Source organism: Anastrepha ludens, chromosome 4, assembly GCF_028408465.1.
Source record: "Anastrepha ludens isolate Willacy chromosome 4, idAnaLude1.1, whole genome shotgun sequence".
In the NCBI taxonomy this organism is placed as follows: Eukaryota; Metazoa; Arthropoda; class Insecta; order Diptera; family Tephritidae; genus Anastrepha; species Anastrepha ludens.
In genome coordinates, this window is record NC_071500.1 from 71,921,696 (window position 1) to 71,945,802 (window position 24,107).

General features: G+C 36.8%; 1 protein-coding gene across 1 annotated transcript in view; it reads left to right on the forward strand.

The window, feature by feature from the left end:
• LOC128859763 (integral membrane protein GPR155) overlaps window positions 1–20,340 on the forward strand; it is a 69,992-nt gene extending 49,652 nt beyond the window's left edge. Inside the window, exons 2-13 of the mRNA XM_054096824.1 lie at window positions 10,747–11,036; window positions 11,121–11,260; window positions 11,323–11,651; window positions 11,720–11,885; window positions 11,952–12,383; window positions 12,451–12,604; window positions 12,950–13,042; window positions 13,107–13,470; window positions 13,547–13,754; window positions 13,836–14,011; window positions 14,089–14,214; window positions 19,307–20,340. Of these exons, the coding sequence (XP_053952799.1) occupies window positions 10,747–11,036; window positions 11,121–11,260; window positions 11,323–11,651; window positions 11,720–11,885; window positions 11,952–12,383; window positions 12,451–12,604; window positions 12,950–13,042; window positions 13,107–13,470; window positions 13,547–13,754; window positions 13,836–14,011; window positions 14,089–14,214; window positions 19,307–19,520 (2,692 nt within the window). The 3' untranslated portion in view covers window positions 19,521–20,340. The remainder of the gene's footprint in view (window positions 1–10,746; window positions 11,037–11,120; window positions 11,261–11,322; window positions 11,652–11,719; window positions 11,886–11,951; window positions 12,384–12,450; window positions 12,605–12,949; window positions 13,043–13,106; window positions 13,471–13,546; window positions 13,755–13,835; window positions 14,012–14,088; window positions 14,215–19,306) is intronic.
• Window positions 20,341–24,107: the final 3,767 nt, after the last annotated feature.

The following is a 24,107-nucleotide window of genomic DNA, read 5'->3' on the forward strand; positions in this document are numbered from 1 at the left end:
ACCAAGTTTGTTAATAATACCTGTTGTTTTAATGTTATTATTATTATTTTTTTTATTATATATGAAGGAAAAAATGTATGGTAATATTTACCACATACCTTATAAGATATGTTGTATACTAATATATGTATATAAACATGCATATACATATACAATTTCGCGCAATTTTCAAAAAGAACAAATCTAGGTATATTTAAAGATGCATACAAATCATATGGACATATCAAATATACGAATCTATTCCGTACGCAAGCAAATGTAAGCTAATGTGCTTGAACTGCAAGCGAGAGCGCGGAACGAACGACAAAGAGCACAATCGGCCCCCGCGTTCGGCAACGTTCGACATCTGGCTCTGTCCTACTTGAGTGAGCATATATGTATATGTATGTGTATGCGCATTTGTATGTAAATTCACATATTTGTATTTGCATATGCCTTCTTCCTGTGTGCATGGTAATGAACCATTTCTGTGTTGAGAATAGGACGATGATAGAAAAAGTAGGAAATGAAAGGGAGTGTTTCGAGTGTAAAGTGTCTTGAAAAAGGCAAATCGATGATGATGCCTCTTAGTGTTGTTGACTTATTAACGTCTGATGCACAATCGAAATTGAACATATCTTTCATGAATTTGATAAATGTTTCGTAATTTTTCACGTTTGTGTAAATGTAACTTGACCTATTCCATTGCAATTCCATTTACCCCCTCCTCTATATCCATACAAAATATCTATCAAACAAATAAAATTAAAATTTTGTTTTGAAAATTGCAACCCTTACATCAGTATTTTCTTATGGCGTTGTCACGTTAAACTATCGTCAGTAAACCGACTTTACAGACAACCTCTTTTTATTGTAAGCCACTGCTATTTTTTCGCACAGAGTTGTGCATTGTACATATGTTTTAATAGAAGTGCATGTAAACGGTATTTTCCGATACAATTTTGTTGCTTTTGCGTATGTATGTAGCTCCATATATTCAACACAAGCTATTATATGTTGGTGTGATAACACTAATTAAAAAAAACGTTTTACGACTCAAATGCAATAAATCTGCTACTTCACCTAAAACAAAGTTATTATTAGTGCTATGATTGGTGATTATTTTTATTGCAATGTAGGCGTGACAAAAAAAAAATGTTCGTAGCATTACGGCAATACGTGAATCACACTATTTTGAACACGCTATACTTGAACTTTTCAAAAATATCTGTATCATTTTTTTCAATTTTGTTTGTTTTGATTTGCAATGCTTATGAACGGAAATCTAGACTCGTAAACAAAATATAATAACAAAATGGAAATGGGCGGCGTTTGAAAGGGGTGTGTCTGCCGTTAGCCATAAGTGCGTGTTTGTGAAAACTTCTTATTTCATTTTATGTTACACTGCTTCCGATATTTGTACATTCAGCGGGTAATAAAAGAGAAACGCGTTTAATGTCACTTATTCAGCGTCTTGTTTCCGTTCTTACTAAAATAACGAATTGCGATTTGCATTTAAATTGAAAGTTTGGAAAACAAAAAAGGCGACAAATATTGTTAATGTGTTGAAGATTGATTGCTATGGGTCAGCGGAAGTCTGTAAAGTGTTGTAATTACAGTGTAAATATGTGGAAGCGAGAGGACTTATGAGCGCACGACGCACCGTGGGCTATTAAGCATTTAAAAAGTAAATCAAATCATTGAAAAAAACTGCTTGCGTAATTAAGTTAAAAAATAATAAAAGGCAAAATCTTTTCAAATAATTGTATCACTTAAGCAGCCCATACCTATACTTATTAATATTTCTATCAAGTTTTGTTTTCAATTAACATACATTTGCCGATAGGAAACTTTACCAGAAACCAGAGTATACTTTTTCAAAATTTTTCGAGGTCATAATTGCTGTAGTACTTGGATTGGAGTTTGCTTCACAATTTTATTTTCGCCCAATTAGCGCACTTAAAAAATTTTTAATGTATAAATTTATATTAAGCACAACTCTATTAGTATTTTATTAGGAAAAAATACTGTTGTGACTGCTGTGTGCCCTATGGCGCATAACGTCAAATGTAGGCCACAATCGCTTTTCATGTACTTTTAAACCTGATTCTTTAGAGCAATTGTGACCCCGAATTTAGAGTCAGCAAGTCGAAAAGTATGCTCTGATTTTTGGTATACTACAATTTTCGCTTGTTTAGGCGATAGCCGAATGGGTTGTTGCGTGGCTATCATTCGGGAGTGCGTAGGTTTGAATCTACTGGCATTAACATCAAAGAATAGAAAAAGGTTTTTCGAAATGCGGTCGCCCCTAATCAGCGTGGCCATGAAAAAGATCCTCATAAAAACTATTTGCGTCATTTATTTATTAATTGAAATTCTGTTTATTTCTTTCGTCAGAAAAATTTCAATGGGCTAGAAGTAGTCAGATTTTCTTGTAAAGCAAAATTTCGAAAATATTACCTGAACATTTTAACTCAGTTGAATGAATATTTCTCGAGATATCCGCCAATTAATGTGGAGCTCTCAGACCCTCAAAACAAAATCTTTAAATGCGGTTTTCACAAAACTATAGTATGTTCTCGAAGTTGCTGACCACTGTACTTTAAAAACCATGCAATGGATTTAAATAGATTTATAGAACCAGTACTTGATTAAAAATTATTTGCAAGATTTATATATCGGAATGATTGACGTACATACATGCATATGTGCCACTTGTGAACTAGACAGCTGCAATAAAAAACAGGCAAGCAATGGAGCGCGTAAAGGTCAAAATAAAGATTTCCATCACTCTAAGTCATCTTTTCTTATTGAGTAAAAAAGTTATTCAAAAACAAAATCGGATGATTAACTTTGTGCCAGTTTGTGGCAGAATTTTTGTTTTTATTAAAATTTGTCTTTATTTTTTGCTTACAAAAGTTGTGGTTTTGTTTCTTGAAAATTCGGGAAAAAGTTTTTGTTTTTAAAAGCCGGTATTTTGTTAATTTAAATATGTTTAAAATTGAAATAAATGAAATGAAGGAAATGAAAATGTTTGGTAACTATGTGTATATGAACGATTAATTGGGTTGACTATTGTTTTCCAATATTGAGCCCATTGATCAAGAGCTGGTATATGTTTTCTTTGAAGCAAATAAATAAGCTTATTTCTTTCTCTGATAGCAGAGAAATGGAGCATCTTTCTTGACAAATTACCGAACTAATCTTCCTTTCTGCATTTTTAAAAATTGTCGTTATACAGCACGTGGTTATAGTTTTTGACCGGTTTTGCTTATTTTATTTACTGATCCCAGGGTGTACAGTGAGCCAAGTAGCCAAAAACTAAAAAAAGTATACATGGTTATTTGACAATTCGTTTGAATGTTTTTATCTTAAGCGTTATCAGTTTGAACCCGAATGAAACTACTTTTCAATTGTGGAATTATTTTGTGAAATATAGAAAAATAAAATTAAACAAATACCGCAAAATTCGTGTATTTTGGGCAAAATCACTAAGTGTGCTGTCTCGATGCTTTGCGTCCCGCGCGACGAATTTGCAAGAAAAAATTGGGAAATTGCGTGTCATACTTTCTTATTCTCTGGAACAGTAAAGACAAAAGCTCTACTATGACCCTAAATGAGGCTAGTTGTACGGCATGCATGCATATCTCTTAAAGAAAGATTTTCCACTGTCCTGTCTCTCGACGCTTAAGGCCGACGGGCCAATTAGATGTCCTAAATTCTGTAGTTTTCGCGAAGCGTTGTAGGATGAGAAAAAAAAACAATTAGCCAAATGAAGTTTTGGGGATAGTTTAATATATATTTGAACTAAAAAAAAAAAAAGTGTACAATCTCCAACAATATATTGTAAGCCGAGTTATCAATAGATTCCCAGAGCGCCTTGCCACTGAAGTATCCAACTTCTGTACAAGATACAACTTGCAATTTTCATCTGAAAACAAAAAAAAAAAAGATTATTAATTTTGATGTAATTATCTTCGATGTGAACTAAGAAAATTGGGAGAAACACGTAAAATTCGAATTTTTGGGGAAGGTATATTAGAAAAAAAAGTGGTTTTTCAAGGAAAGAAAACTCTTCAACTGGGTAAAAAAGTCGCTTGAAAAAAGTTTTTGGATGTTTTTTTTAGTTCACATAGAAGAGAAAACAATACTGAATATAACGCATTTTGAATGAAATGGATAGCTCGTTTAGTTTTTTTGCAATCGTGTACATAAATTAGGTAAAATCGTGAAAATGAAAAGCCGAGAAAACGCGCTTCAAACTACAACAATAAGCGCACGGTTGCTCGACGCCGCACTACGCTCGGCTCTGTAGCTCTGCAAATACTTGGAATTTAACTCTGAAAATTTGTGTCTCATGTTCTTGAATATCTAAGCTATTGATTTCAGGAAAAAAAAAATCGATTTTTTTGACCTTTTAATTGGCCCGCCGGCCTTAACAACTGGGTCTGAACAGTGCCGCTTGAAGAAAGTTGTCTTCAAAGCATCATCCATTTCATGAGAAATTCGGGCCTTAGCTGTGAAGAGAAAATATGTGCTTTGTTCTTCGTTTTTTTTTAAACATATTTTTTTATATTATAAATCATTATCACTTGCTTCCTATGGGCTAATGGAAGCAAACTACTAACGCATATAAATCATTTCACATACACGTTGTCAAATAAGCACGTTGTCACTGTACATACATTAGGCGAAAAAGTCTGCGTTCAGTTTCTCTTTCTACAATATTCACATTATTTTCCGTTTGTATAAAAATATAGTTCTTATTATGAAAAAAAAAAACCAAAGTTATTTGAACAAAGCTATAGTCTTGTGCAACAGGGCTTGGGTGTACTTCGACGAATTTTGTTCCCAATGCTGACATGAAATACCTAAATGGTATAAACGCAAATCCTCGGGTACACTTCGGTCATGAAAAGGCTTCTCATCTAATCTATCACTTTTCCAAAGCGGAGATCGCCTGGTTTCAGGCGGCCAGTGGCGCATTCACTGTTCAACAAAACGTTCACGTTGGAAAATGCCAAAAGGCAAGCAATGTTTAAAATAAGAAACGGAGATTTTAAAATATCGCATTTTGAAATTAAAATGCATAATACTTGTTGCTCAGCCATCGCGCAGTGCCTTATTTATATTTTTAAATTATTAAATAATCTTTAAAAGGCAATTGCCAGCGCGGCACAGAAACGTTACGAAAGTTAAAACAGCTGTGCATTTGTGGAATTAAATAAAATTAGCCAAACAAATTTATAAACAACTTATCAGCGGAATTAGTGTTAATTAACTTTTTTGTTTTAATTCAAAATATATAATACAAGGTGTTTACCAAGCCATACAGAACCTTTTAAACAAAGTATATTTAGGGAGCTTCACCATCCATATCACAGGGTGTTTTGTTACCGACTAGAAAGACGTTTTCGTAAGCATAACACTTTTACATCAAAAGATAACTGAAAGACCTTTATAGTGAGACAAGATAAAAATAAGAATGGCTGCCATTCATAAGGCAATCCTTGCAATAAAAATGCTTTGACTTCTTGAAGACTAAAATCGCAGTTACTGCTTCTGGACTGTTGTAATGTATTCATCTTTCATGTACAAATTAGTATCGAACCAGAAGTAAATCATCTCTATTATCACAAGCGACAGATGTTCCTAACCAGGTGGAAAGATTTTGGGGTGTGTGCGAGGAGAGTTGAACCCATTAAAACCAGATGAAAGATAAAATTAATAAGCCCATTTCATTATAAATTTTGTTTTATTTGTATCCAACAATCTTATCATTCGGTATCCATTTTCACCCAACACTTGGAAATAAATTGAAGCATCACTATTTTCCCAAACAAAAGAACCATGGCTTGTTTCTGAAATCAATAAAGAACAATAACATCCATATCTTATTTTATTTATCCAACTTCACCGCTAAATTCAAAAGCTTTCACATACTTACTTCTTGAACAGACCTCGTATATGTATATGATATACACCTGTGTTCGCAATAATAGCAGTGCGAGATATTACAAAGTTTTGACTATTTATTTATTTTTTTATTTTGCAAACATTTGCACATAAAAGGTTATTATTTTCTATTTGTGTATTTATGGATGCATGGTGAAAAAAATACAGAAGGTGTGGCCAATATCAGACCGTTAACCGGCTCTCAGCGAATTTGAAAGGATTCAGCATGGATATACTTAGACTTGCCATAAATTCTGTGACAAATTTTACAATTTTACGAATTACCGCACGATCAATCGTTTTTCTCAAACATGAAAGCCTTCCATCGCTCAACTGGTCATCTCATGACAACGCGCTTGTGAAAAATTAAACTTGGCAGATGCAAGCAGCTTCTTCGTTGGCACGCGACCAACGGCCATGCAAATATTCAAATTTTCACAAATGAGAAAATGTTCACTGCTGAAGAAGATTTTAAGAAGCAAAACGACAAAATCTACGCTAAAACTTCTAAAGACGCAAAAAATGTTGTTCCAAGAGTTCAGCGTGGCCCCCATTCAGCCCCCGTAATTGTTTGGCGTCGGGTGTCTTGTAAAGGCGTTATATCTCTTCATTTCTGCGAAAAAGAGGTTAGGACCGGAGCAAAAATGCAGGGGGGGATATGTTAGAAGGCTTGGTGAAGCAGTTGACTGGGAATCTCTTCAATGGAGAGCTTTGGATCTTCCAGCAAAATTCCGCTCCAGCCCATAAGGCAAAAACCAACCACCAGATCTGAATCCATTGGACTACAGTTTGTGGTCAGAATTGAAAACCATTGCCTGTCGAATACCTCGCTGAAATTCGGAGAGTCTAAAACATTCTTTGGGTCGAGCAGCGACGGTCAAAATCCATAGAAACCGTGCGTGCTGCTATAGCCGAATGGCCTAATCGTTTGAAGGATGAAAATTTTACATGATTAAATAAAACCAACTTCATTAAAAAAGTATTCTAATTTCATATCTAAGGACTTAATATAACTTGTAACAAAACTTATGACAGGTGGCTACTGACAATGATGGCAATGCAGTGCATAAATGGCCATGCAAAGCCTTATCTATAAAAGCATTTTAGCCCACTGCAACATATCCGTCGGCTACCATAATTGGCATGAATATTAAGTTTCATGTTAGTTTAGTTTTGCGGTTAAAGGAGTACTCTCCTGGGCAACACCTGTTTTTCGGGCAGTTGCGGGGGTGTCACCTCCGACTTCTTTAGTGGATGTTTCCGGCAAGAGACGACTTTTACCGGCTTTCTCAGCTCGAATCCAACCTCTTCTGCAGTTTTTCATGACGTCAAATAGTTCGTCAAGCTCTGAGACTCCGGTCTTTATTTCCGTGGAAGTATTTCTACTCTTCAATATAACTGCTTTCATCTTCCTAAGCACTCTCAAACATTTCTCTACGGCTTCCTCTTCTTCAGCTCGCATTTTGAGAATAAACTCTTGTCGCGGAGATGCAGTGGTTTCCCGTTCTGTGTTTGCATCCTTTGCAGTTACAGGGGTATGCGACGGCGCATTGGGCGCATTTGCAGTATTTTTAACCTCTTTTGACGTTACTCTTACATCTTGAGGCGTCATTTCAGCTCCTTCATTGACCGTCTTTGATTTCCCTATAGTCGGCAATGTTCCACTCGTAAGGGGCAAATTCCCTTTTTGTGGTGGCGAGTGAAGCAATCGAGGTTTCCTTACAAAAGGGCTCTGCTCTATATCTCCATCAGTAATGGCCTTCTGCTGTTTTTCTTCTTTTTGTTTCTTTTCCATAATTTTTTCCATTCTTTTTTATTTAACCAGCGCATCGTGTGCAGGGGGGCGGGCCGAAATAGTCAAGAGGCGGTGTACCCTCGGAGGCAATGCTCCTACCCCAGTTCCCTGAGGCCTGACCTACGCTTTACCGATCCCGGAAAACACGGACGGACCGGCGCTCGCCCGGAGCAACGAAAGCTACTACTCTTTCGCCCAATGAACACTTCCTGACCAGGGTCCAAGACGGCTGGTTACTGATATACAACGAAGCTAACACATCGGCAGAGCGAACTCACATCACCCCTTTGAGGTCGCAGGTGGAAAGCCATAACGTCCTATCCAGGGACTCCCAGTGCGCCCCGTTGCATACCGGTCATGCTTTTTACATACAGTCGCACCTAACATGGTGAACAGACACTGACCAGCACACCGCCCAATATGGGAACAGACATGTGCTGGATTTTGTCTCCTAACTTTCTAGCTAACTCTTACAAAGTCGCTGAAACGGGGGACATCTTGACTAGGGTCCGCGGGGTCGTCGTGCCCGTCACCTCCTTATGGGAGATGCCCTTGCGGGGGAGGGTCAACCATACTAACAAAACGGGTCTACAAATTTTAATAACTTTGGCCTGTAGAAGTTTTTGTCAGCTGATTTGATATACCCCTTAAATGCAAACCAGACGTAACGACGTTCATTAGTCACATGCTACATTGTCATGTGTTACATTTCCGTTTACATCATTAAACGTTTGTTGTTGCTGTTAGCATGACGCACATATGTACATACACATAACCAGAAATTGTTGCCGGCAATATCAATCACGGGACATAAAAGAGACAAAATTGCTCACATGAAAGTGTTGGATGTTGAAGGACAGTTTTAAACTTATACATATGTATGGATGTAAAAATACTGGTTGGTTAAAAAGCGTCGAAAGCTGCACTTAGTAACCTGTAAGGGAAGAAAATTTATCACTGAGCAAGTGCATGATATTGTTTGTGAAAATCCAAGCTTGACTAAGCGTGATACTGTTGATGCCATATATAGCACATCTCAGATGGACGTGTACTCACTCCATATTTAAAACGAAGAATTCCATATGGAAAAGCTGTTCGGACAGTTAGTGCCGCATTCGTTATGAGTAATAATTCAGTAAAACCTGCGGAACAACATTTTGCAGAGCTTTCGAAAAATCATTACAGATATGGTACAAAATTATTGATGGATCGCTGGAATAAGTGTACATATAAGATGACGGAAAATATGTTGACTCAAATAGTATTTTCAGTTAAACACTTGCATTGTTTTATTTTTGCTTTCTTACTTTTCAACCAACCTATACTTAAGTTCTTATATCCATTTGTTAATTCCTCCTCTGCTCCTTTTCGTTCTCGATTGTGTCAAAAGCTTAAAACATTTTCGTGGAGCCGATGGCTGAAGTAATTTGTATTGAAACTTAAAACCATTTTGGTGTATCACTCCTGCAATTCAACTTTCTTATCCCAGTACCGAGAAAACTCAAAAGTAATTCCGATGGGAAATGGGACAGGTAGAAATTACACAAACAGTCACGCATTTTGCGCGTGCGGACAATTGTTCTAGTTCAGTATAACTTTGTTCATATAACGGTTGTTTGTAACAGCCAATATGTATAGCCACATCGTCATTAAAATTTTGTTGTACAGTCTGTGTCTGAAGAAAAGAACCCGTTTTTCTTGTAATTTCAAGATAGGTATATTTCGTTCTGCTTTTTGGTGCATAATAGTCCCACTTAAGGGCTAACTCAGGTTAGTGTCGCCGCGGCTGTAAAAGTGATTAAAAAATCAAAAAAAGTTTGTTGTGATGTGGAATCAGCGGTATAAGGTGTACAAAAATTTTGATGACATTTCAGAGTGCGGCTTGAAGCAAGTGACGACAAAAAAGCAGGATAATCAACGGTCGTCCAACTTTTTAAGGGGGACCCTTCTTTGTGACTACGCCAAGCGCAATAAGTTCTTGCTAAAAAGGGAACGTCGTACGTCGACTGAAGAAGACGATCATATCGTACCGTCCCACATCATCAAAACAACTACTCTCAGAAAAACACATTGAGAAACAACAAAACAAGAAAATGGCGTCACAGTATTGGACTGTCCTTCCCAGTCCCCAGAAAACGTATCTTGCCGGAAGTCCAGTCCATGATTTAAAGCAACTCGTGCGTTAAGCTCGCAAAATCTAGTCCTGTTTGTCGACGAGGTGCGCAGAATAACCGGTTCAAAGCTTAAGGAAGATGTCAGGCTATACTCGACAACGATGAAGACTACACGGCTTATTGAGTAAATGCGACTGGTAGTTTTGTACATACTTTCATGTAAAAAAAAATTTAAATATATATCTTTTATACTTCATGAATAATCGCGATCCCTTTTTTCTGATACAGACTTTAAATGCCCTTAAGCCCGAAAAATCAAACAACTATGGTATTCCACTCCCATAAGGACCTACCATTATTATGGATTATCAATTCTATGCCAAATCGAATACAAAATTCATTGACGATCATGGTGGACACAGTGATTATTGATTAATCTTCGATAATTTAAACAGCATTTTAAATCAAATAACAAAGCTCTGTTTGTGTTGTATCTATTTCTATTTGGTGCCTATTTTAATGACCACAGGCTCTTTTCCGTTTTGTTTCTTTTGTCACTAGTTTAAGTTTTAAAAGATCCTTGAATGATTATCTATATTTGTTATATTCATCTATGAAATAAAAACCACATGCAATTGAATATCTGTTATTTTTAATTTAAAAAAAACTTGCATTTTCCGTGTGGACATAGGGTATCTATTTTAGTGACCATATGTGTATGTATGCCAAAATATCCAGATTGATAAGAGAAAGTGATTAGTCCAGTCCGCCCATTGGTCTGTTAATCTGTTTGGCAGCAAAAATTTAATCCGATAATCTTATAGTATATTTACTTTTATATTCTTTATATTTTAGTGCCACTTACTCATTTTCTTATACTTCTATGGCTCTTTTAATCCACAGTTATATCGCTGGTCGTTTTAAAATCATTTCAAATTCCGAAACTAAAGGCCTAGGCACATTCGTGGGTACATTTGCGTTGCCATCACTAATCTTTCTCTCGCTGGTCGAGCTTGATTGGAGTACTGTAAATTGGACTTTTCTGCTGGCAATGGCAATTTCTAAGACTATCGTTTTCTTTGCTGTGCTGATAATTTCACTGCTCATTACACGCCCGCTCAACTATGCTCGCGCCGGTTTGCTGAGTATTTTCTGTACCCAGAGTAATGATTTTGCGATTGGTTACCCTATAGGTAGGTAGATGGGTTTTTTACAAGTTTCTTTTCTTCATTGAATTAAAACGTTTATTAACAAATTTATTTGTGGTTTGCTTTCAGTATTGGCCTTATACCAAGATGTGCATCCGGAATATGCTTCTTACTTGTACTTGATGTCTCCCATTTCATTAGCGGTGCTCAATCCCATCGGTTTGGTACTAATGGAAATATCCAAAATCATACAAACTAAAGCCGAAGTGGTAGGTAAAATTTTTTTCGGATTTTTGCAGTTTTTTAATTGATATTTTCTCCCCTTTCTTAGGCTCAGGAATCGCTCAACTGTCCGGACAGTTGTCCTGCCGAACAATTGACAAAGCGCGCTCGCTGTTTAAGTGAAAACCAATTGCTTGTTTTGCATACGCTTCAATCGCTATTTTTCAATCCCATGTTACTAATGACGCTGCTTGGCGTTGGCGGCGCATTTGTCTTTCCGAACGGTATGCCCGAGGTAATTGCGAGTGTATTGCGTGTCTTCGGCCAATCCTTCTCGGCGACAGCGCTTTTTCTGCTGGGCTTGAAAATCGTTGGGCAAGGTGGTTCATTACGTGGCTCAGGCTTTCTGCTCCCCGGTATCTTGATATTGGTTAAAATGTAAGTTAACAAAATATTGCATACACTTAGGCGGCCGGCTTAAATTTATACAAAAATGCATTTTATAGATTGGTACTGCCACTAGTGTGCCGACAGACAGTAAACATCATGCAGGCGGGTACAGATTTCAATGACACAACTGAATTGAGTACTTTCGGATTTTTGTATGGTACATTCCCGTCAGCTCCGGGCGCATTTGTGATCGCTACACAATATAATGTGGAAGTAGAATTGGTAAGTGAAAGCAGCATTAGTGAACTGGTACAATGGCAATTCAATTAATTCGACAATCTGCTTTAGGTCGCTACGGGCATGGTGCTTTGCACTTTCATCTCGGCGCCACTAATGTTCATCTCGGCTAAAATGATTTCACTGACAAATTTGAATCCAGTGGATTATATACATGAGTTGGATATATTTTCATTTGACATAAGCGTTGCCGGTGTTGCTGCCTGTGGTTGGGTTCTGTTATTGTTAATTGTGACAAAACGTTTCAGACGCATGCCGCAACGTATAACATTTTGCTTGGTGCTTTCACAATTAATGTGCTGCTTGGCGGTAATAATCTGGGCGAAATTCGATCACGTGGAAAAGTGGGTGATATACTTGCAGTTCATTCTCTTCAACATGGGGTCGTTTAGTAGTCGATTATGGACAGCCATTTTGGCAATTACCTTGTTGTTCCTGCAATGTCGTAGTTTGTGCTTTGTGCTGAAAATGTGGCCTTACATGGTGAGTTGAAATACTCGTTGTGGCAGGTATATAAATTTAACTATTATTTACTTCCTCCTTCAAACAGATCGCTCTTGCTTGGGGTATACCTGCGATTATCTCAGCTCTGCTAATCGCTTTGGATAGTCAGATTATATCGCCTGATAAACATAATCCTAGTTTTCAATTTGGCACCGCGCAGGCAGCCGTCACCGTGTTTATGCTTGTTATGTGCTTCTGCGGTAAGTAGTAATTACCTATTCATTCTCGGAAATTCTAGTATTTATTTTAGTGATGAGGAAACTCTTTTTGACAAGTTACGATGGGTTCTCCAAGGCATAAGCGGTGTTTGCGGCATTCAACGGCTACCGAAAAGCTAATTCCATGGCTATTAACTGTGCGTGTTAAGTCACTAACTAGCCATTGCAGCTTTTTTTGGTTGCTGAAGTCGATAAACGCCTGGTGCTTTGCGCGGCCTTTCAGTGATATATTTAAAGTTTTCAATCTGATTGAAACACCAGTATAATAAGCCCTTTTCAATTGCCTTATATTTGTGGTTAAAGCCTTATTATGAAATTTAATTGCAGTAACTGTCGGCTGTTTAGTTATGCATCAACGTTACAAGAAGCGTTATGAAAAATACTTAACATATACCCGCGAGCTATCCAATCCTGATTCCGGTAAGAAAATTGTTTATTTATTATGAGCTTAACGCTAATATACCAATGATTGCTAAATTTGTAGAACCTTCTGACTTACAATCGACCATTTCGACTGCAAATTTACTTTCGAATACGGAGGGTGCGCGTGTAGCCAATGGCGATGCGCCTACACAAAGACGCCGTTACGCATCCTATTCATCTTCTGATGACGAGGATATCATTTCGACGGCAGATAATGATGCGGGCACGATTGTTGGCGGCTGTGGTGGTGGTAATGGCAATTGTTGTTCCACCATTACCGCTCCAACAACCACAACTGTTGTTGTAGATATTGAAGATTTGCTTCAGCGGCGCCAATCGGCCTCAAATCCAACACCAGAAGATGGAACACGACAAAGAAACGTTGATAAAGCAATCACTCCATCGACAGATCAATTCGAGGATGAGTAAGTTTGAGATTTCACTATCATTAGAACTTAATATACTAACATTTTTTACGTTCTGTCTCTCTTCGTCGTCTAGAAACCTTGGCATACGTTCAGGGATTTGTAGTCCGGCCTTTAACTGTGGCGCTAGCTCTTCGCGTCAAAGTTGTCAAACTATTATTGAGCGCTATCAAGACCAATCACGTCGTGGTTTAGAACCGTTGGAATGCCCCAGTGATGCTGACGAACATCAGACTTTGAAGCATACAGTATTGTTGATCTTGCTGCTGTGTTCAATGTTTGTGGTATGTTGAAAAATGATAGCAGATCTTTTGGAGAAGTCTGATTTTTCTTATAAAACAAAACAAAAACAATTATATTCCCAGGGTTTGGCTGTATCTATATGGACTCTGGTCATGGATGGAATGTCTGGTATTTATCTGGAATTAAGTTTTCTCGACGCTTTCTTGAATTTCGGTCAGAGTTTAATCGTGTTGGCAGTGTTTATCACTGATACTAGTGAGCTGCTGACACCTTTGGTGAAAATTTGGCGCAAATTATGGTGCGTAGAAGTGTCTCGGATTTGTAAAAACAATTTTCCATCTAAAATCAATACCTTATTCAATTTAATCCATATAGGTACGGCGCAAATGTACTGACCTTGCCACACTGGTCAAGTCTCAGTCCGGAAACCAAACATATTTGCGAACAATTCCGCAATCATCACTTGGATAATTGTAAAAAAGATATTGCCAAGGATCGAAGGTAGGTTTCACCAGATTTTTGCTTGCTTTTTTGTTTTCATTCTTATGGGTATGAAATTAGTTTGAGGCATAACATTTTTAGAGAACTAAATTAAGTCTTAGATTAAAACTTTCTCAACCACAACCAGTTAAACAGGTCAAAAATTTCAATACAAACATATGTACATATTTAACTTACTCGATATGGGGCTAATTTTTTTATAATATTTTTTGTCTGGCACAATGCGCCCATTGATAGCAATTTATCATCATCATATGGATATGGATAATTTTATCATATTTATATACTTATTGTAATTGGTATGCTATTGATCACAAATGTTATTTCCTATATGTGTATATACATCCACATATTTATTTCCTAGATGGCGAAATTATAGGGGCCATACGTTTGCTTTATAATTTTAAATATAACCTAGTTTTTTTTTTCAAAATGAAGCCCACATTTGATTGGAACTCTTTCGGTCAGACACTTCGCCGGCCCAGTAGTTTTGTGAGCAGCATAACATGTATTAATTCGCAAATTCAGTGTGAGATTCATAACATGTATTAGATCGAAGATTCAGGGTGAGATCCGGATATGAAACTTATAAAATTGCAGAAAAGTTTTACAGCGATGAGAAGCCTTATTTCTAGCTTTTAGTGTCTGTCGTAATGTAGTATCGTTTTCTATCGCCTTAAACAGCTGCTGGTTGTCATAAGAATCTTTTTCATGGCAGAAATGCTCTTCATGGTTTGTCATTGCCTGACAAAAGCTTTTAGAAAACACTAATTTCTCACTTCCATAAAAAATGAACAAATGTTGATTTTTAAACAATCAACATAATTTAAAAATGTGACACGCATTACAGTTGTTTGCAGCCCAGTAGAGTCATAAAAAGCCAGAAAAATGCTTAATATTAATTTTAGTACTTAGTTAAAGTCAAATGCAGCCCTATTGATCGTTCATAGTGTTTTCTTCTAATATCAGCTGATTCACATGTTTTGAAAAGGTACGTAATTTCTTGTTGCACGTTTTATTTTTAATATACACTTATTTAAATATTTAAATTTTTGAGGGTATTTGAAAAAGTCGGCTCTGAGCGAATTTGACAGAATCGGCTGATGGACTGGCGTCAGTTGTGGTCACGGAACGGTTTGTTTACGAAAAAACTAAGATTGTGTTAGTGATATACGAAAAAATTAACCAATGACACTTCGTTGCCATCTGAACAACGACTGATTGGACGAGTGTGTAAATACATGAGAAATGATCGTGCAGAATTCGGCTGCCGAATCCACAAGTGATGTGACAGCCAAAGTTCCCCTCACAATATTCTTTTTCACCATAGCTAAATAGCAAACCTTGTAATCTATCATCGTTAAGCGTGGAGGCGATCGCGTTAGCTTCGCTATTCGAGCGTTTTATTTAGTCCAGATGTCGCAGTGGGCGAGTGACCTAAGTGCATTCGCACTCGAAGCGTGTTTCAATGCCAATGATTTGTATGCATCTGTACGTCGTAGATTTTATCCACGTTGCAATGTTCGTCTTTACGTGATTTCCAAAGTGGGATTTGTTTCATAAATAGTTTCGAAGTTTCCCAGGGGTACATCGAGAACAAACGAAAATGTTGAACTCGTCGCTACAAGTTTGCACGATAAACCACATCAGTCCGTGCGCAAGAGAGCGGCGGCTCTGAGACTTCCAACAACTAGAAAACTAGGATTTTAGCCTTCAAAATTGAAATCGTAAATTTCTGTGACAGAATGTTCGAGCGATTTCCTACGGTAAACACTATCTTTTGGAGTTTTTCGAGTAATGAAGCCCATTTTAATTTAAATGGAAGTAGAAATAAGGACAATTGCCGTTATTGGTCACCTAACGGACAGAACCCACTTTCCACTTTCGTAACTCGCATATTTATCTAGTAGGGCCTTCCCAGTTGCACTGGAAAACGCTACTTCCCGTTCTTTCCAGGAATCGTCTGGTGTTCCTCAAGGTGGTATTATCGGCCTACTTGTCTTTATAATTTTTATTAATGATATAAGTTCACTTTTCTCTTTTCGAAATTCCTTCTTTACGCTGATGATCTTGAAAATTACTCCGCCATACCGAATTTTGAAGATTGCAATTTGACATAAACAGAGTTTATTTTTGAAGCGAGAAAAATCATTTAGGTATATTTGAATCTGGATAAATGCTTTCGAGTTGTTTTTTCCGGAAAAGTAAATACTGTATAGTATTATACTGATCATGTTTGGGAGTACAAACTGTCGACCAAATTAGAGAGGTATTTTTCGACTCCAACATTCAGTAACCATATACGTAGATAATTTAATTCCGAATGCTTACGTTACGCTAGCCTTTGTCCGGCGTAATTGAACACATTTTAAAGATCCTTGTACTCACAAAAAGTTGTACATAGCATTTGTTAAGGTCCGTTTGGAATATGCCACTTCCTATGCGGTCCTTCTAATCCACTTACTATACATAACAAGAATTAAGAGTTTACAAAATTTTTTTATAAAATTTGCGTTACGACTACTGAACTTTTCAGAGCTATTGCCAAGGCGAATCTATTCAAGGTGGCATTCAAGCAACAATAACATTGTTTAAATTAGAACTGTCAAGGGAAAGAAAATAGAAGAAATGGATTGAATGACAAATATATAAAATTTGTTAGTCGCGTATTCACAAAACAACAACAACAACCCGTCATATCGTTTTACTGGTATTTAAAGGTAAATGGAAGAAGAGAAAATCAACTACTCTAATCACACTACATTCTATAGATACGCCACTGGTCATTGGCGATGTCAGCTTTTGAATTTAACATCGCTTCCGTCGTGTTTCTTTGTACTAAATGTGCCATATGATTATATTGACATCTTATGAAGATTACCTCTTAATATACCTGTTAGGTGCTTACACCATTTTGTACAATTGAATAAATTCAAGATGCTATGAATGCATGCATTGCACAAATTTAAGAGAGCTCGATAATATCAAAAAGCTATTCCTAAATCATTTACAAACTCGTAGATCCCACTTACAAGTGCATAACTGGTAAGAATCTAATTGCATTATATAGTTATATAAATAAAGGATCGCACGATTTGCCATAAAGTCTGTCACAAATTTTACAATGCATACGGCGAGAACAAATTCGCAGAAAAAAGTTCCGATATTTTTACTTTTGTTCATGTGCATTGTCTACTCATCAGTTTCGTGGCAAATTTTGTTTGTTAAGAATGGAAGGGGGGGAAAGGCTAAGGAAAAAAGTATTATAACTTCATATTTATATCGGACTTAAGGGGTTAGGGGTAGTCAGAGGCTCGAAAAAATTATGATTTTCAATAACTTTTTTTTGCTAGTCAATTGCTTTATTTTACAAATATAAAAAACATAGCATTAATACATCATATTTCGGCTTGAATTTAGCAAATTTTCAAAAAAAAAAATTAATAATTGCAAAATTTATCGCTGTTTGTGTGGAGCCCATTTCTGCAGAAGTCCCTTGCGGTGATCATCACTAGTCCTTGGAGATTCATCTAAAATCAGTCGGACAAGAGAAACGAGTTTTATTAATAGATAATCTTGTGCCTGATCAAGCTTTTCTCACAATTAACAATATAGCGGCCACAGGAAATATTAAAAAAAGGGGGAAAACCGGCAAATAATTGTTTAAAAAAATCGAAATTTTTGAAAAAAGAGGTTGTCTGTAAAGTCGGTTTACTGACGATAGTTTAACGTGACAACGTCATAAGTAAATATTGATGGAATGGTTGCAATTTTTTTAAATTTTATTTGTTTGATAGATATTTTGTATTGATATAGAGGTGGAGGTAAATGGAATTGCAATGGAATAGGTCAAGTTACATTTACACAAACGTGAAAAATGATGAAACATTTATCAAATTCATGAAAGATATCTTCAATTTCGATTGAGCATCAGACGTTAATAAGTCAACAACACTAAGAGGCACCATCATCGATTTGCCTTTTTCAAGACACTTTACACTCGAAACACTCCCTTTCATTTCCTACTTTTTCTATCATCGTCCTATTCTCAACAGAGAAATGGTTCATTACCATGCACACAGGAAGAAGGCATATGCAAATACAAGTATGTGAATTTATATAGAAATGCGCATATATATACATATACATACATATATATGCTCACTCAAGTAGGACAGAGCCAGATGTCGAACGTTGCCGTTCGTTTGCTTTGTCGTTCGTTCCGCGCTTTCGCTTGCAGTTCATTCAAGGTAACGACAATGAACAAGGTAACGGCAATTAGCAAGGTAACGACAAATGAGCAAGGTAACGACACATTTTTTCGTGCGTGCAGCCGGCTAAATCGAATTATAAGACGTTATCACGTCAAAAAATCCTTCGATCAGGCACGAGTTTTTTATATTTTTCAAAAGCAGTATAAATTTTATTGAAATCTACCAAGCGGTTTTTAAGTTACAGTGATCACCAGTTCAAAAACGCAAAAACGCACAGTATTTTTAAGATATTAAAAAAAAAAAACAATGTTTTGAAAATTTTGACGGCCCTTAACCCCTTTGTTTGTAACAGAACTTATGGCAGGGCTAAGTATGTACATACTTTGAAAAAAAAAAACCTGTTCCCGAAGTTGGTAGAACACTGGCGGCATCATCGGGTCCTTATTTCTGCCATGCTGACTGAATTTTTGTATCCTTAAACTTATTAGCTAAATGTGGTCGATACATTCAGTTCCATACAGCGCGCTTAACAATCGATTTATTGCAATATTCAAGCCACCATTGACGCCAAAAGACCAGATTTGTTGGAAAAAGTAGTCGAAAATTGGACCGATCGAATGGACCTTGAAACTCGTAGACGCGGCGAACATACACCAGATATCACATTAAAACAAAAAAATAAATGCCAGGAAATTATCTACCAGATTATAGTTCAACAAAATTCATTGTAATATTTCTATTTTACTTTACTTGAAAAAATACTAGTATTAGTAGTATATAGGTCAGTTGCCCTAGTATAAATTTTCCTGTTTTTCATCTTATTAACACTGAATTTGAAAATTCTTATAACTAATCTGTTTTCTTTCTATTCTCCACAGGTGGCGTATTAAAGTCTATCGCAGAGTATTTTACGGCACCGAATTCGTGGATTGGCTGATCGAAGTGGGTCTTTCAAAGGACCGCCTGGAGGCTGTGCATTATGCCAGGCACTTAGTGGACGGGCGTGTTCTGCGCCATATAAATAATGTATACCAATTTGAAGACAAGCAGCTCCTATATAATTTCTGTGCACGCATGCAAAATAATTCTTAAGTGTGGAGCAATAAAAAGCTAGAAATTATTGTAATTTTACGAGTATATACATACAATGATTGGAGAATTCGAGTTTAATACCTCCAAGCGAGAAACGATGCATTGGACGTGGTGCTGTGATGCGTGTCAAATATTTTGTATAAGTTCACTTATTATCTTACATAGATATATAATATTTTAGTTTGGAAAGTTACTGGCGTAAGCAGCCATTTACGTGATTAACTTTAATGATATCTTCCCACTTAGCTGCTGCAGTTAGTTAATGTTTGGTATAATTGATTTATTGTTATTTCGGCTAAATGTAAACTCTTATTAAGTGTTAGGAATTTGCAATAACTAGTCGACCTAGTTTTAATTGCCCCTCTCCACATGCATGAGCATGTATGTAAAACTCACGTCACAAAGATTTATAAGCTTTCAATTAATTTTATTTTAATTGTGCAATATTAAGTATTTTGATTTTAAGATTGATTACGCAAATGTTTTTTGTTGTTTTGTTTTATTTTTATTGAATTGTACGTACGTACACATGTTATGCCAAATATCTTTTGTAAATTATAATAGAAATCATGTATACAATATTTTAAGAAAGAAAGAGTTGCGTATTTTAAAGAGAGAAGAAATAAAATTGTAATATAGGCAAAAATATGCTTAGGATAAGTTGATACAGTTGATTGTGATTGCTTTTAAGCATTGTTTTAATCTGTTTTGGCTACAAGCCATCAATGAGCAGATGTAATGAAAATTTATTATAATACATTAAAACCATACAAAAATAAATAAACAATAATTTGCTATGGTCACAAAGAAGCTGATAAAATGCACAACACGTGTTTTTGCTATTTTTATTGCGCTTTTTATTTATGTGCAATTTGAAGATTGGCGCAGCGACACTTTTAGTAGAAATTTTAAATATGTTACGACTTCTCGAGTACTTTGTATGCATAGGTGCCACTAATGTCCGTCTCATTTTCATTTAAATTGCTTTGCTAACAAAATAACTACCAGCTTAGGAGAAATCAATTCGATAATTCGCGCAGTATTGCCGCAGTCGTCAATTATTACCAAGTAGAAGTATTTCCAAGCCGGTGTCGGAGCACAGAAGGAGGGAGTATTGTGCGAGGCGAGTTAATATTTGATATGAAATTGTTTGGCATTGTACACATAATGTGCAGGTATTGTGGTAACCCTATTTGTTGTTTGCCTACAATTGTGAAAAGTTGTGCTCGCTTTTAACACGTTTCGTTCCGCGTAACCCATACTTGGGTTATGGGCCTGCTTCCGTGGGGTCCATGTAACCCACATGTGGGTTACGTTATTCTTGTTCAAGTTCAGTAAGATTTTCAGTTGCATTTTGAATACAAATTTAATGGAATAAGTTCTGAAGCATAAAATAGATATACAACATAAAAGTATAAAAAATACCACTTTTTGAATTTGAAAAGGTCGAGCCAAGGAGCACCAGGAGATTTGGTGGCTCCTAAAACACTCAGGCTAAAGAGCCCATTGTATTTAAAGCTATGGAAAGGGGGTAGATAGTCAAGGAGGAAGGGAGAAAAGTATCAGAGAAAGAGATAGAAAAGAATAGAGACAGAGATAGAGATAGGTAGTCCTGTGAGAATTTTCCAGATTCTTTGGCAAATCTGTAAATATCCTCCAGTTTTAGAAAACGAATATTACTCATTCTCATGACATCGGAACCCAATACTCGTAGTCGTGCTCTAGCAAAGGCAGGACACTCACAGAGAAAGTGCTCAGTGCTATCTGCCTCCTCCAAGCACGACAGGCATACCGGGTCCTCGATGATTCCAATGGTGGTCATATGCTGACCCCATGGGTTGTGTCCTGTAATGATGCCGACCGTCAACCGAATGTCTTTCCTTCTAAGTTTTAGTAGAAAGTTTGACAGTTTTCTGTTCGGACTTGTCACAAAACACTTTGCAGTTCTGCAGCGTTCTAGACCGGACCATCGCTCTTTATGTAGATTGCCTACATAATCGCTGATCCAATTCTTGATTCCTGCGGGACTGATTCCGATTATTGGCTTTGGCCCCTGTGGGGGCACCGCTGATCCACGGTTGGCCGATTCGTCGGCAATTTCGTTTCCTTGAACACCGGAGTGTCCCGGAACCCATATAAGTACAAGCCTGGCTTGTCTTGCGACAGAATTAAGACCACTAGTAGGTTGCATTGGTGGTAGTACAGGGTGAGCCATATAGCGTTTGCTTTTTGAACCACCTATTTTTTTGAGAATGGTAACACAAATGACATGTCAAATGTGTTCATAATTTACTTAAAGGTTTGACATTTATGAAATGGGACGCTATACGCCTGAACAAAATTGGGAAATATTGAAAACCTATTTCCAAAGTGGTGAGTCTTCTTCTTCTTATTTTCTTATGAAGCTCATTTTCACATCGGTGGCTACGTCAATAAGCAAAATTTTCGGATTTGGGGCTCAGAAAATCCACACGTTACTGTAGAGAAGCAAATGCATCCACAACGAGTCACTGTTTGGTGCGGTTTTTGGTCTGGCGGCATTATCGGGCCATTTTTTTTTTTCGAAAATGAGCGAGGAGCCGCGGTTACAGTAAATGGCGAGCGTTACCGTGACATGCTCAACGAGTTTTTGTTTGCAAAAATTGAAGAGGATGACATGGACGACATTTGGTTTCAACAGGACGGTGCAACTTGTCACACTGCCAAAGTTACACTCGAACTTTTGGCTACCGTTTTTGAAAGCCGAATAATCAGCCGAAATTCCGATATCAATTGGCCGCTTCGGAGCTGTGATTTAAGCCCGTTGGACTATTTTTTGTGGGTAGCCGTTAAGAACAAATGCGATGCGAACCATGCATTGACGCTTTAAACCACGAAATCGAAGTTGCCATTCATGAAATTGGAGCCCAAACAATCGAAAATGTGCTTAAAAATTGGGTTGATCGAATGGCCTCCTGTAAAGCCAGTCGTGGCAGTCATTTGAACGATATTATTTTTCATTCATAAATGACAATGTTCAATCTTCAAAATAAAAAACAAAGTTTGAAAAAATATTGATTCGTTTTTTTTTATAGCCGATTCAAAAAGCAAATTTTACATGGCCCACCCTGTAGTAGGTTACATTAGTGGTATTCCCACACATCTCTCCGCTATCGTTCTAGTGCCTCGACAGTAAAACTTGGGCCGGCAGGGAATTCAACGGAATCACTTTGATACGAAACGTGTCAATCAAAAACATTTTGCAGTCAATAGTATTCTACAAGGTGGCGCAAAATTAAGCATCCAATTTTGTTTTTAAGTAATTTTAAGTTCTTTAAATAAAAGGAAAAGTGTTACGAAGATTTCTTGGAGGTATAAGAAAATCAATCTTTGAAGCAATAGACTTGCTGGCTGATCTAATGCAACAAAAATAATAATAATAAGTTGCTATAGCGCCGTCTGGTGGGCGCATGGTGCCCTCATAAATGTTTTAAAAATGTTTCGACATTCAACCTTTGCCTTCACTTGAGACCACGTCGTGTTCATCCTCGTTGCACTGATTTCATCATTAAGGCTGCGTCTCAATGAACCTCAGGGTCGTCTACTCCTGCGCGTTTCGCTTGGATTCCAATCGAAGACCATTCTACTGATTTCGGAAGCAGGTGTCCGTAGTTTATGACTTATCCATTTCCATTTGCCTTCACGGAGTTTCAATTGCTTATTGCGACTGAGAAATCCTTAGCTTGAAGCCGAAGTATCTGGCCACCATATCGATTGACGAATTCAATATTCACTAAAAACGGCTAAATTAGACATTTTGGACCGTCCAGTGATTGCACGCAATTAGGTTTTTAGTGGCGAAGGACATATTTTCTTTGACAATGGTTTCAAAGAGTTTGGAAATAGTCGAGAGCTTGGAAATTGATCGATGATTACTTACTTCATTATTGTTGCCGCTTTTAAAAATTGGGGATATTATTAGTTTCCAGTCCTCGATGAAAATTGCAGATAAAGATAATGACTCATTTAATATGATTAGAAGAGAAAGAACTGCCGCATATGTCTTTCGAAAAATGACAGAAGCCAATCGATATGAGTCTGAGAGGAGTGTTTTAAGCTTAATATTCCGTGTATGAAATCATCATCTGGAACACTTACGTGCCCAACATTCGGAGTTGAAGATTGATTTAAACATCTATCTAAGCGATAGCATTAGAATCACTATTATTTTGAACAAAATTGGAATGGAAAAATTCTGCGATGATGCGGCATACTAGCAGTTTTACTATCGAAACAAATAGCAGATGGAACACTACTTTAGGATTTCTTAGATTTAATGCAATTAAAGCCATTTTCTTGCCTATCGTGGTTCGCAGTTGTACCACTCAAGTGGGAAAGGCGTTTTTCGAATTATGGTAAAAGAATGTTTTGTAAACATATTTCGAAAATAAGAGATTTAAATTATTATTATTATTATTATAGTTGCAATTAATGTTTCAGATCTTACCCTTACAAAGAACGTAGTCCAAATAAATGTGATACAGACAGTCACTATCTCAGTTATTTCATCAGTTATTATTATTGTTAGGTCAAAATTTCCATCTGTCT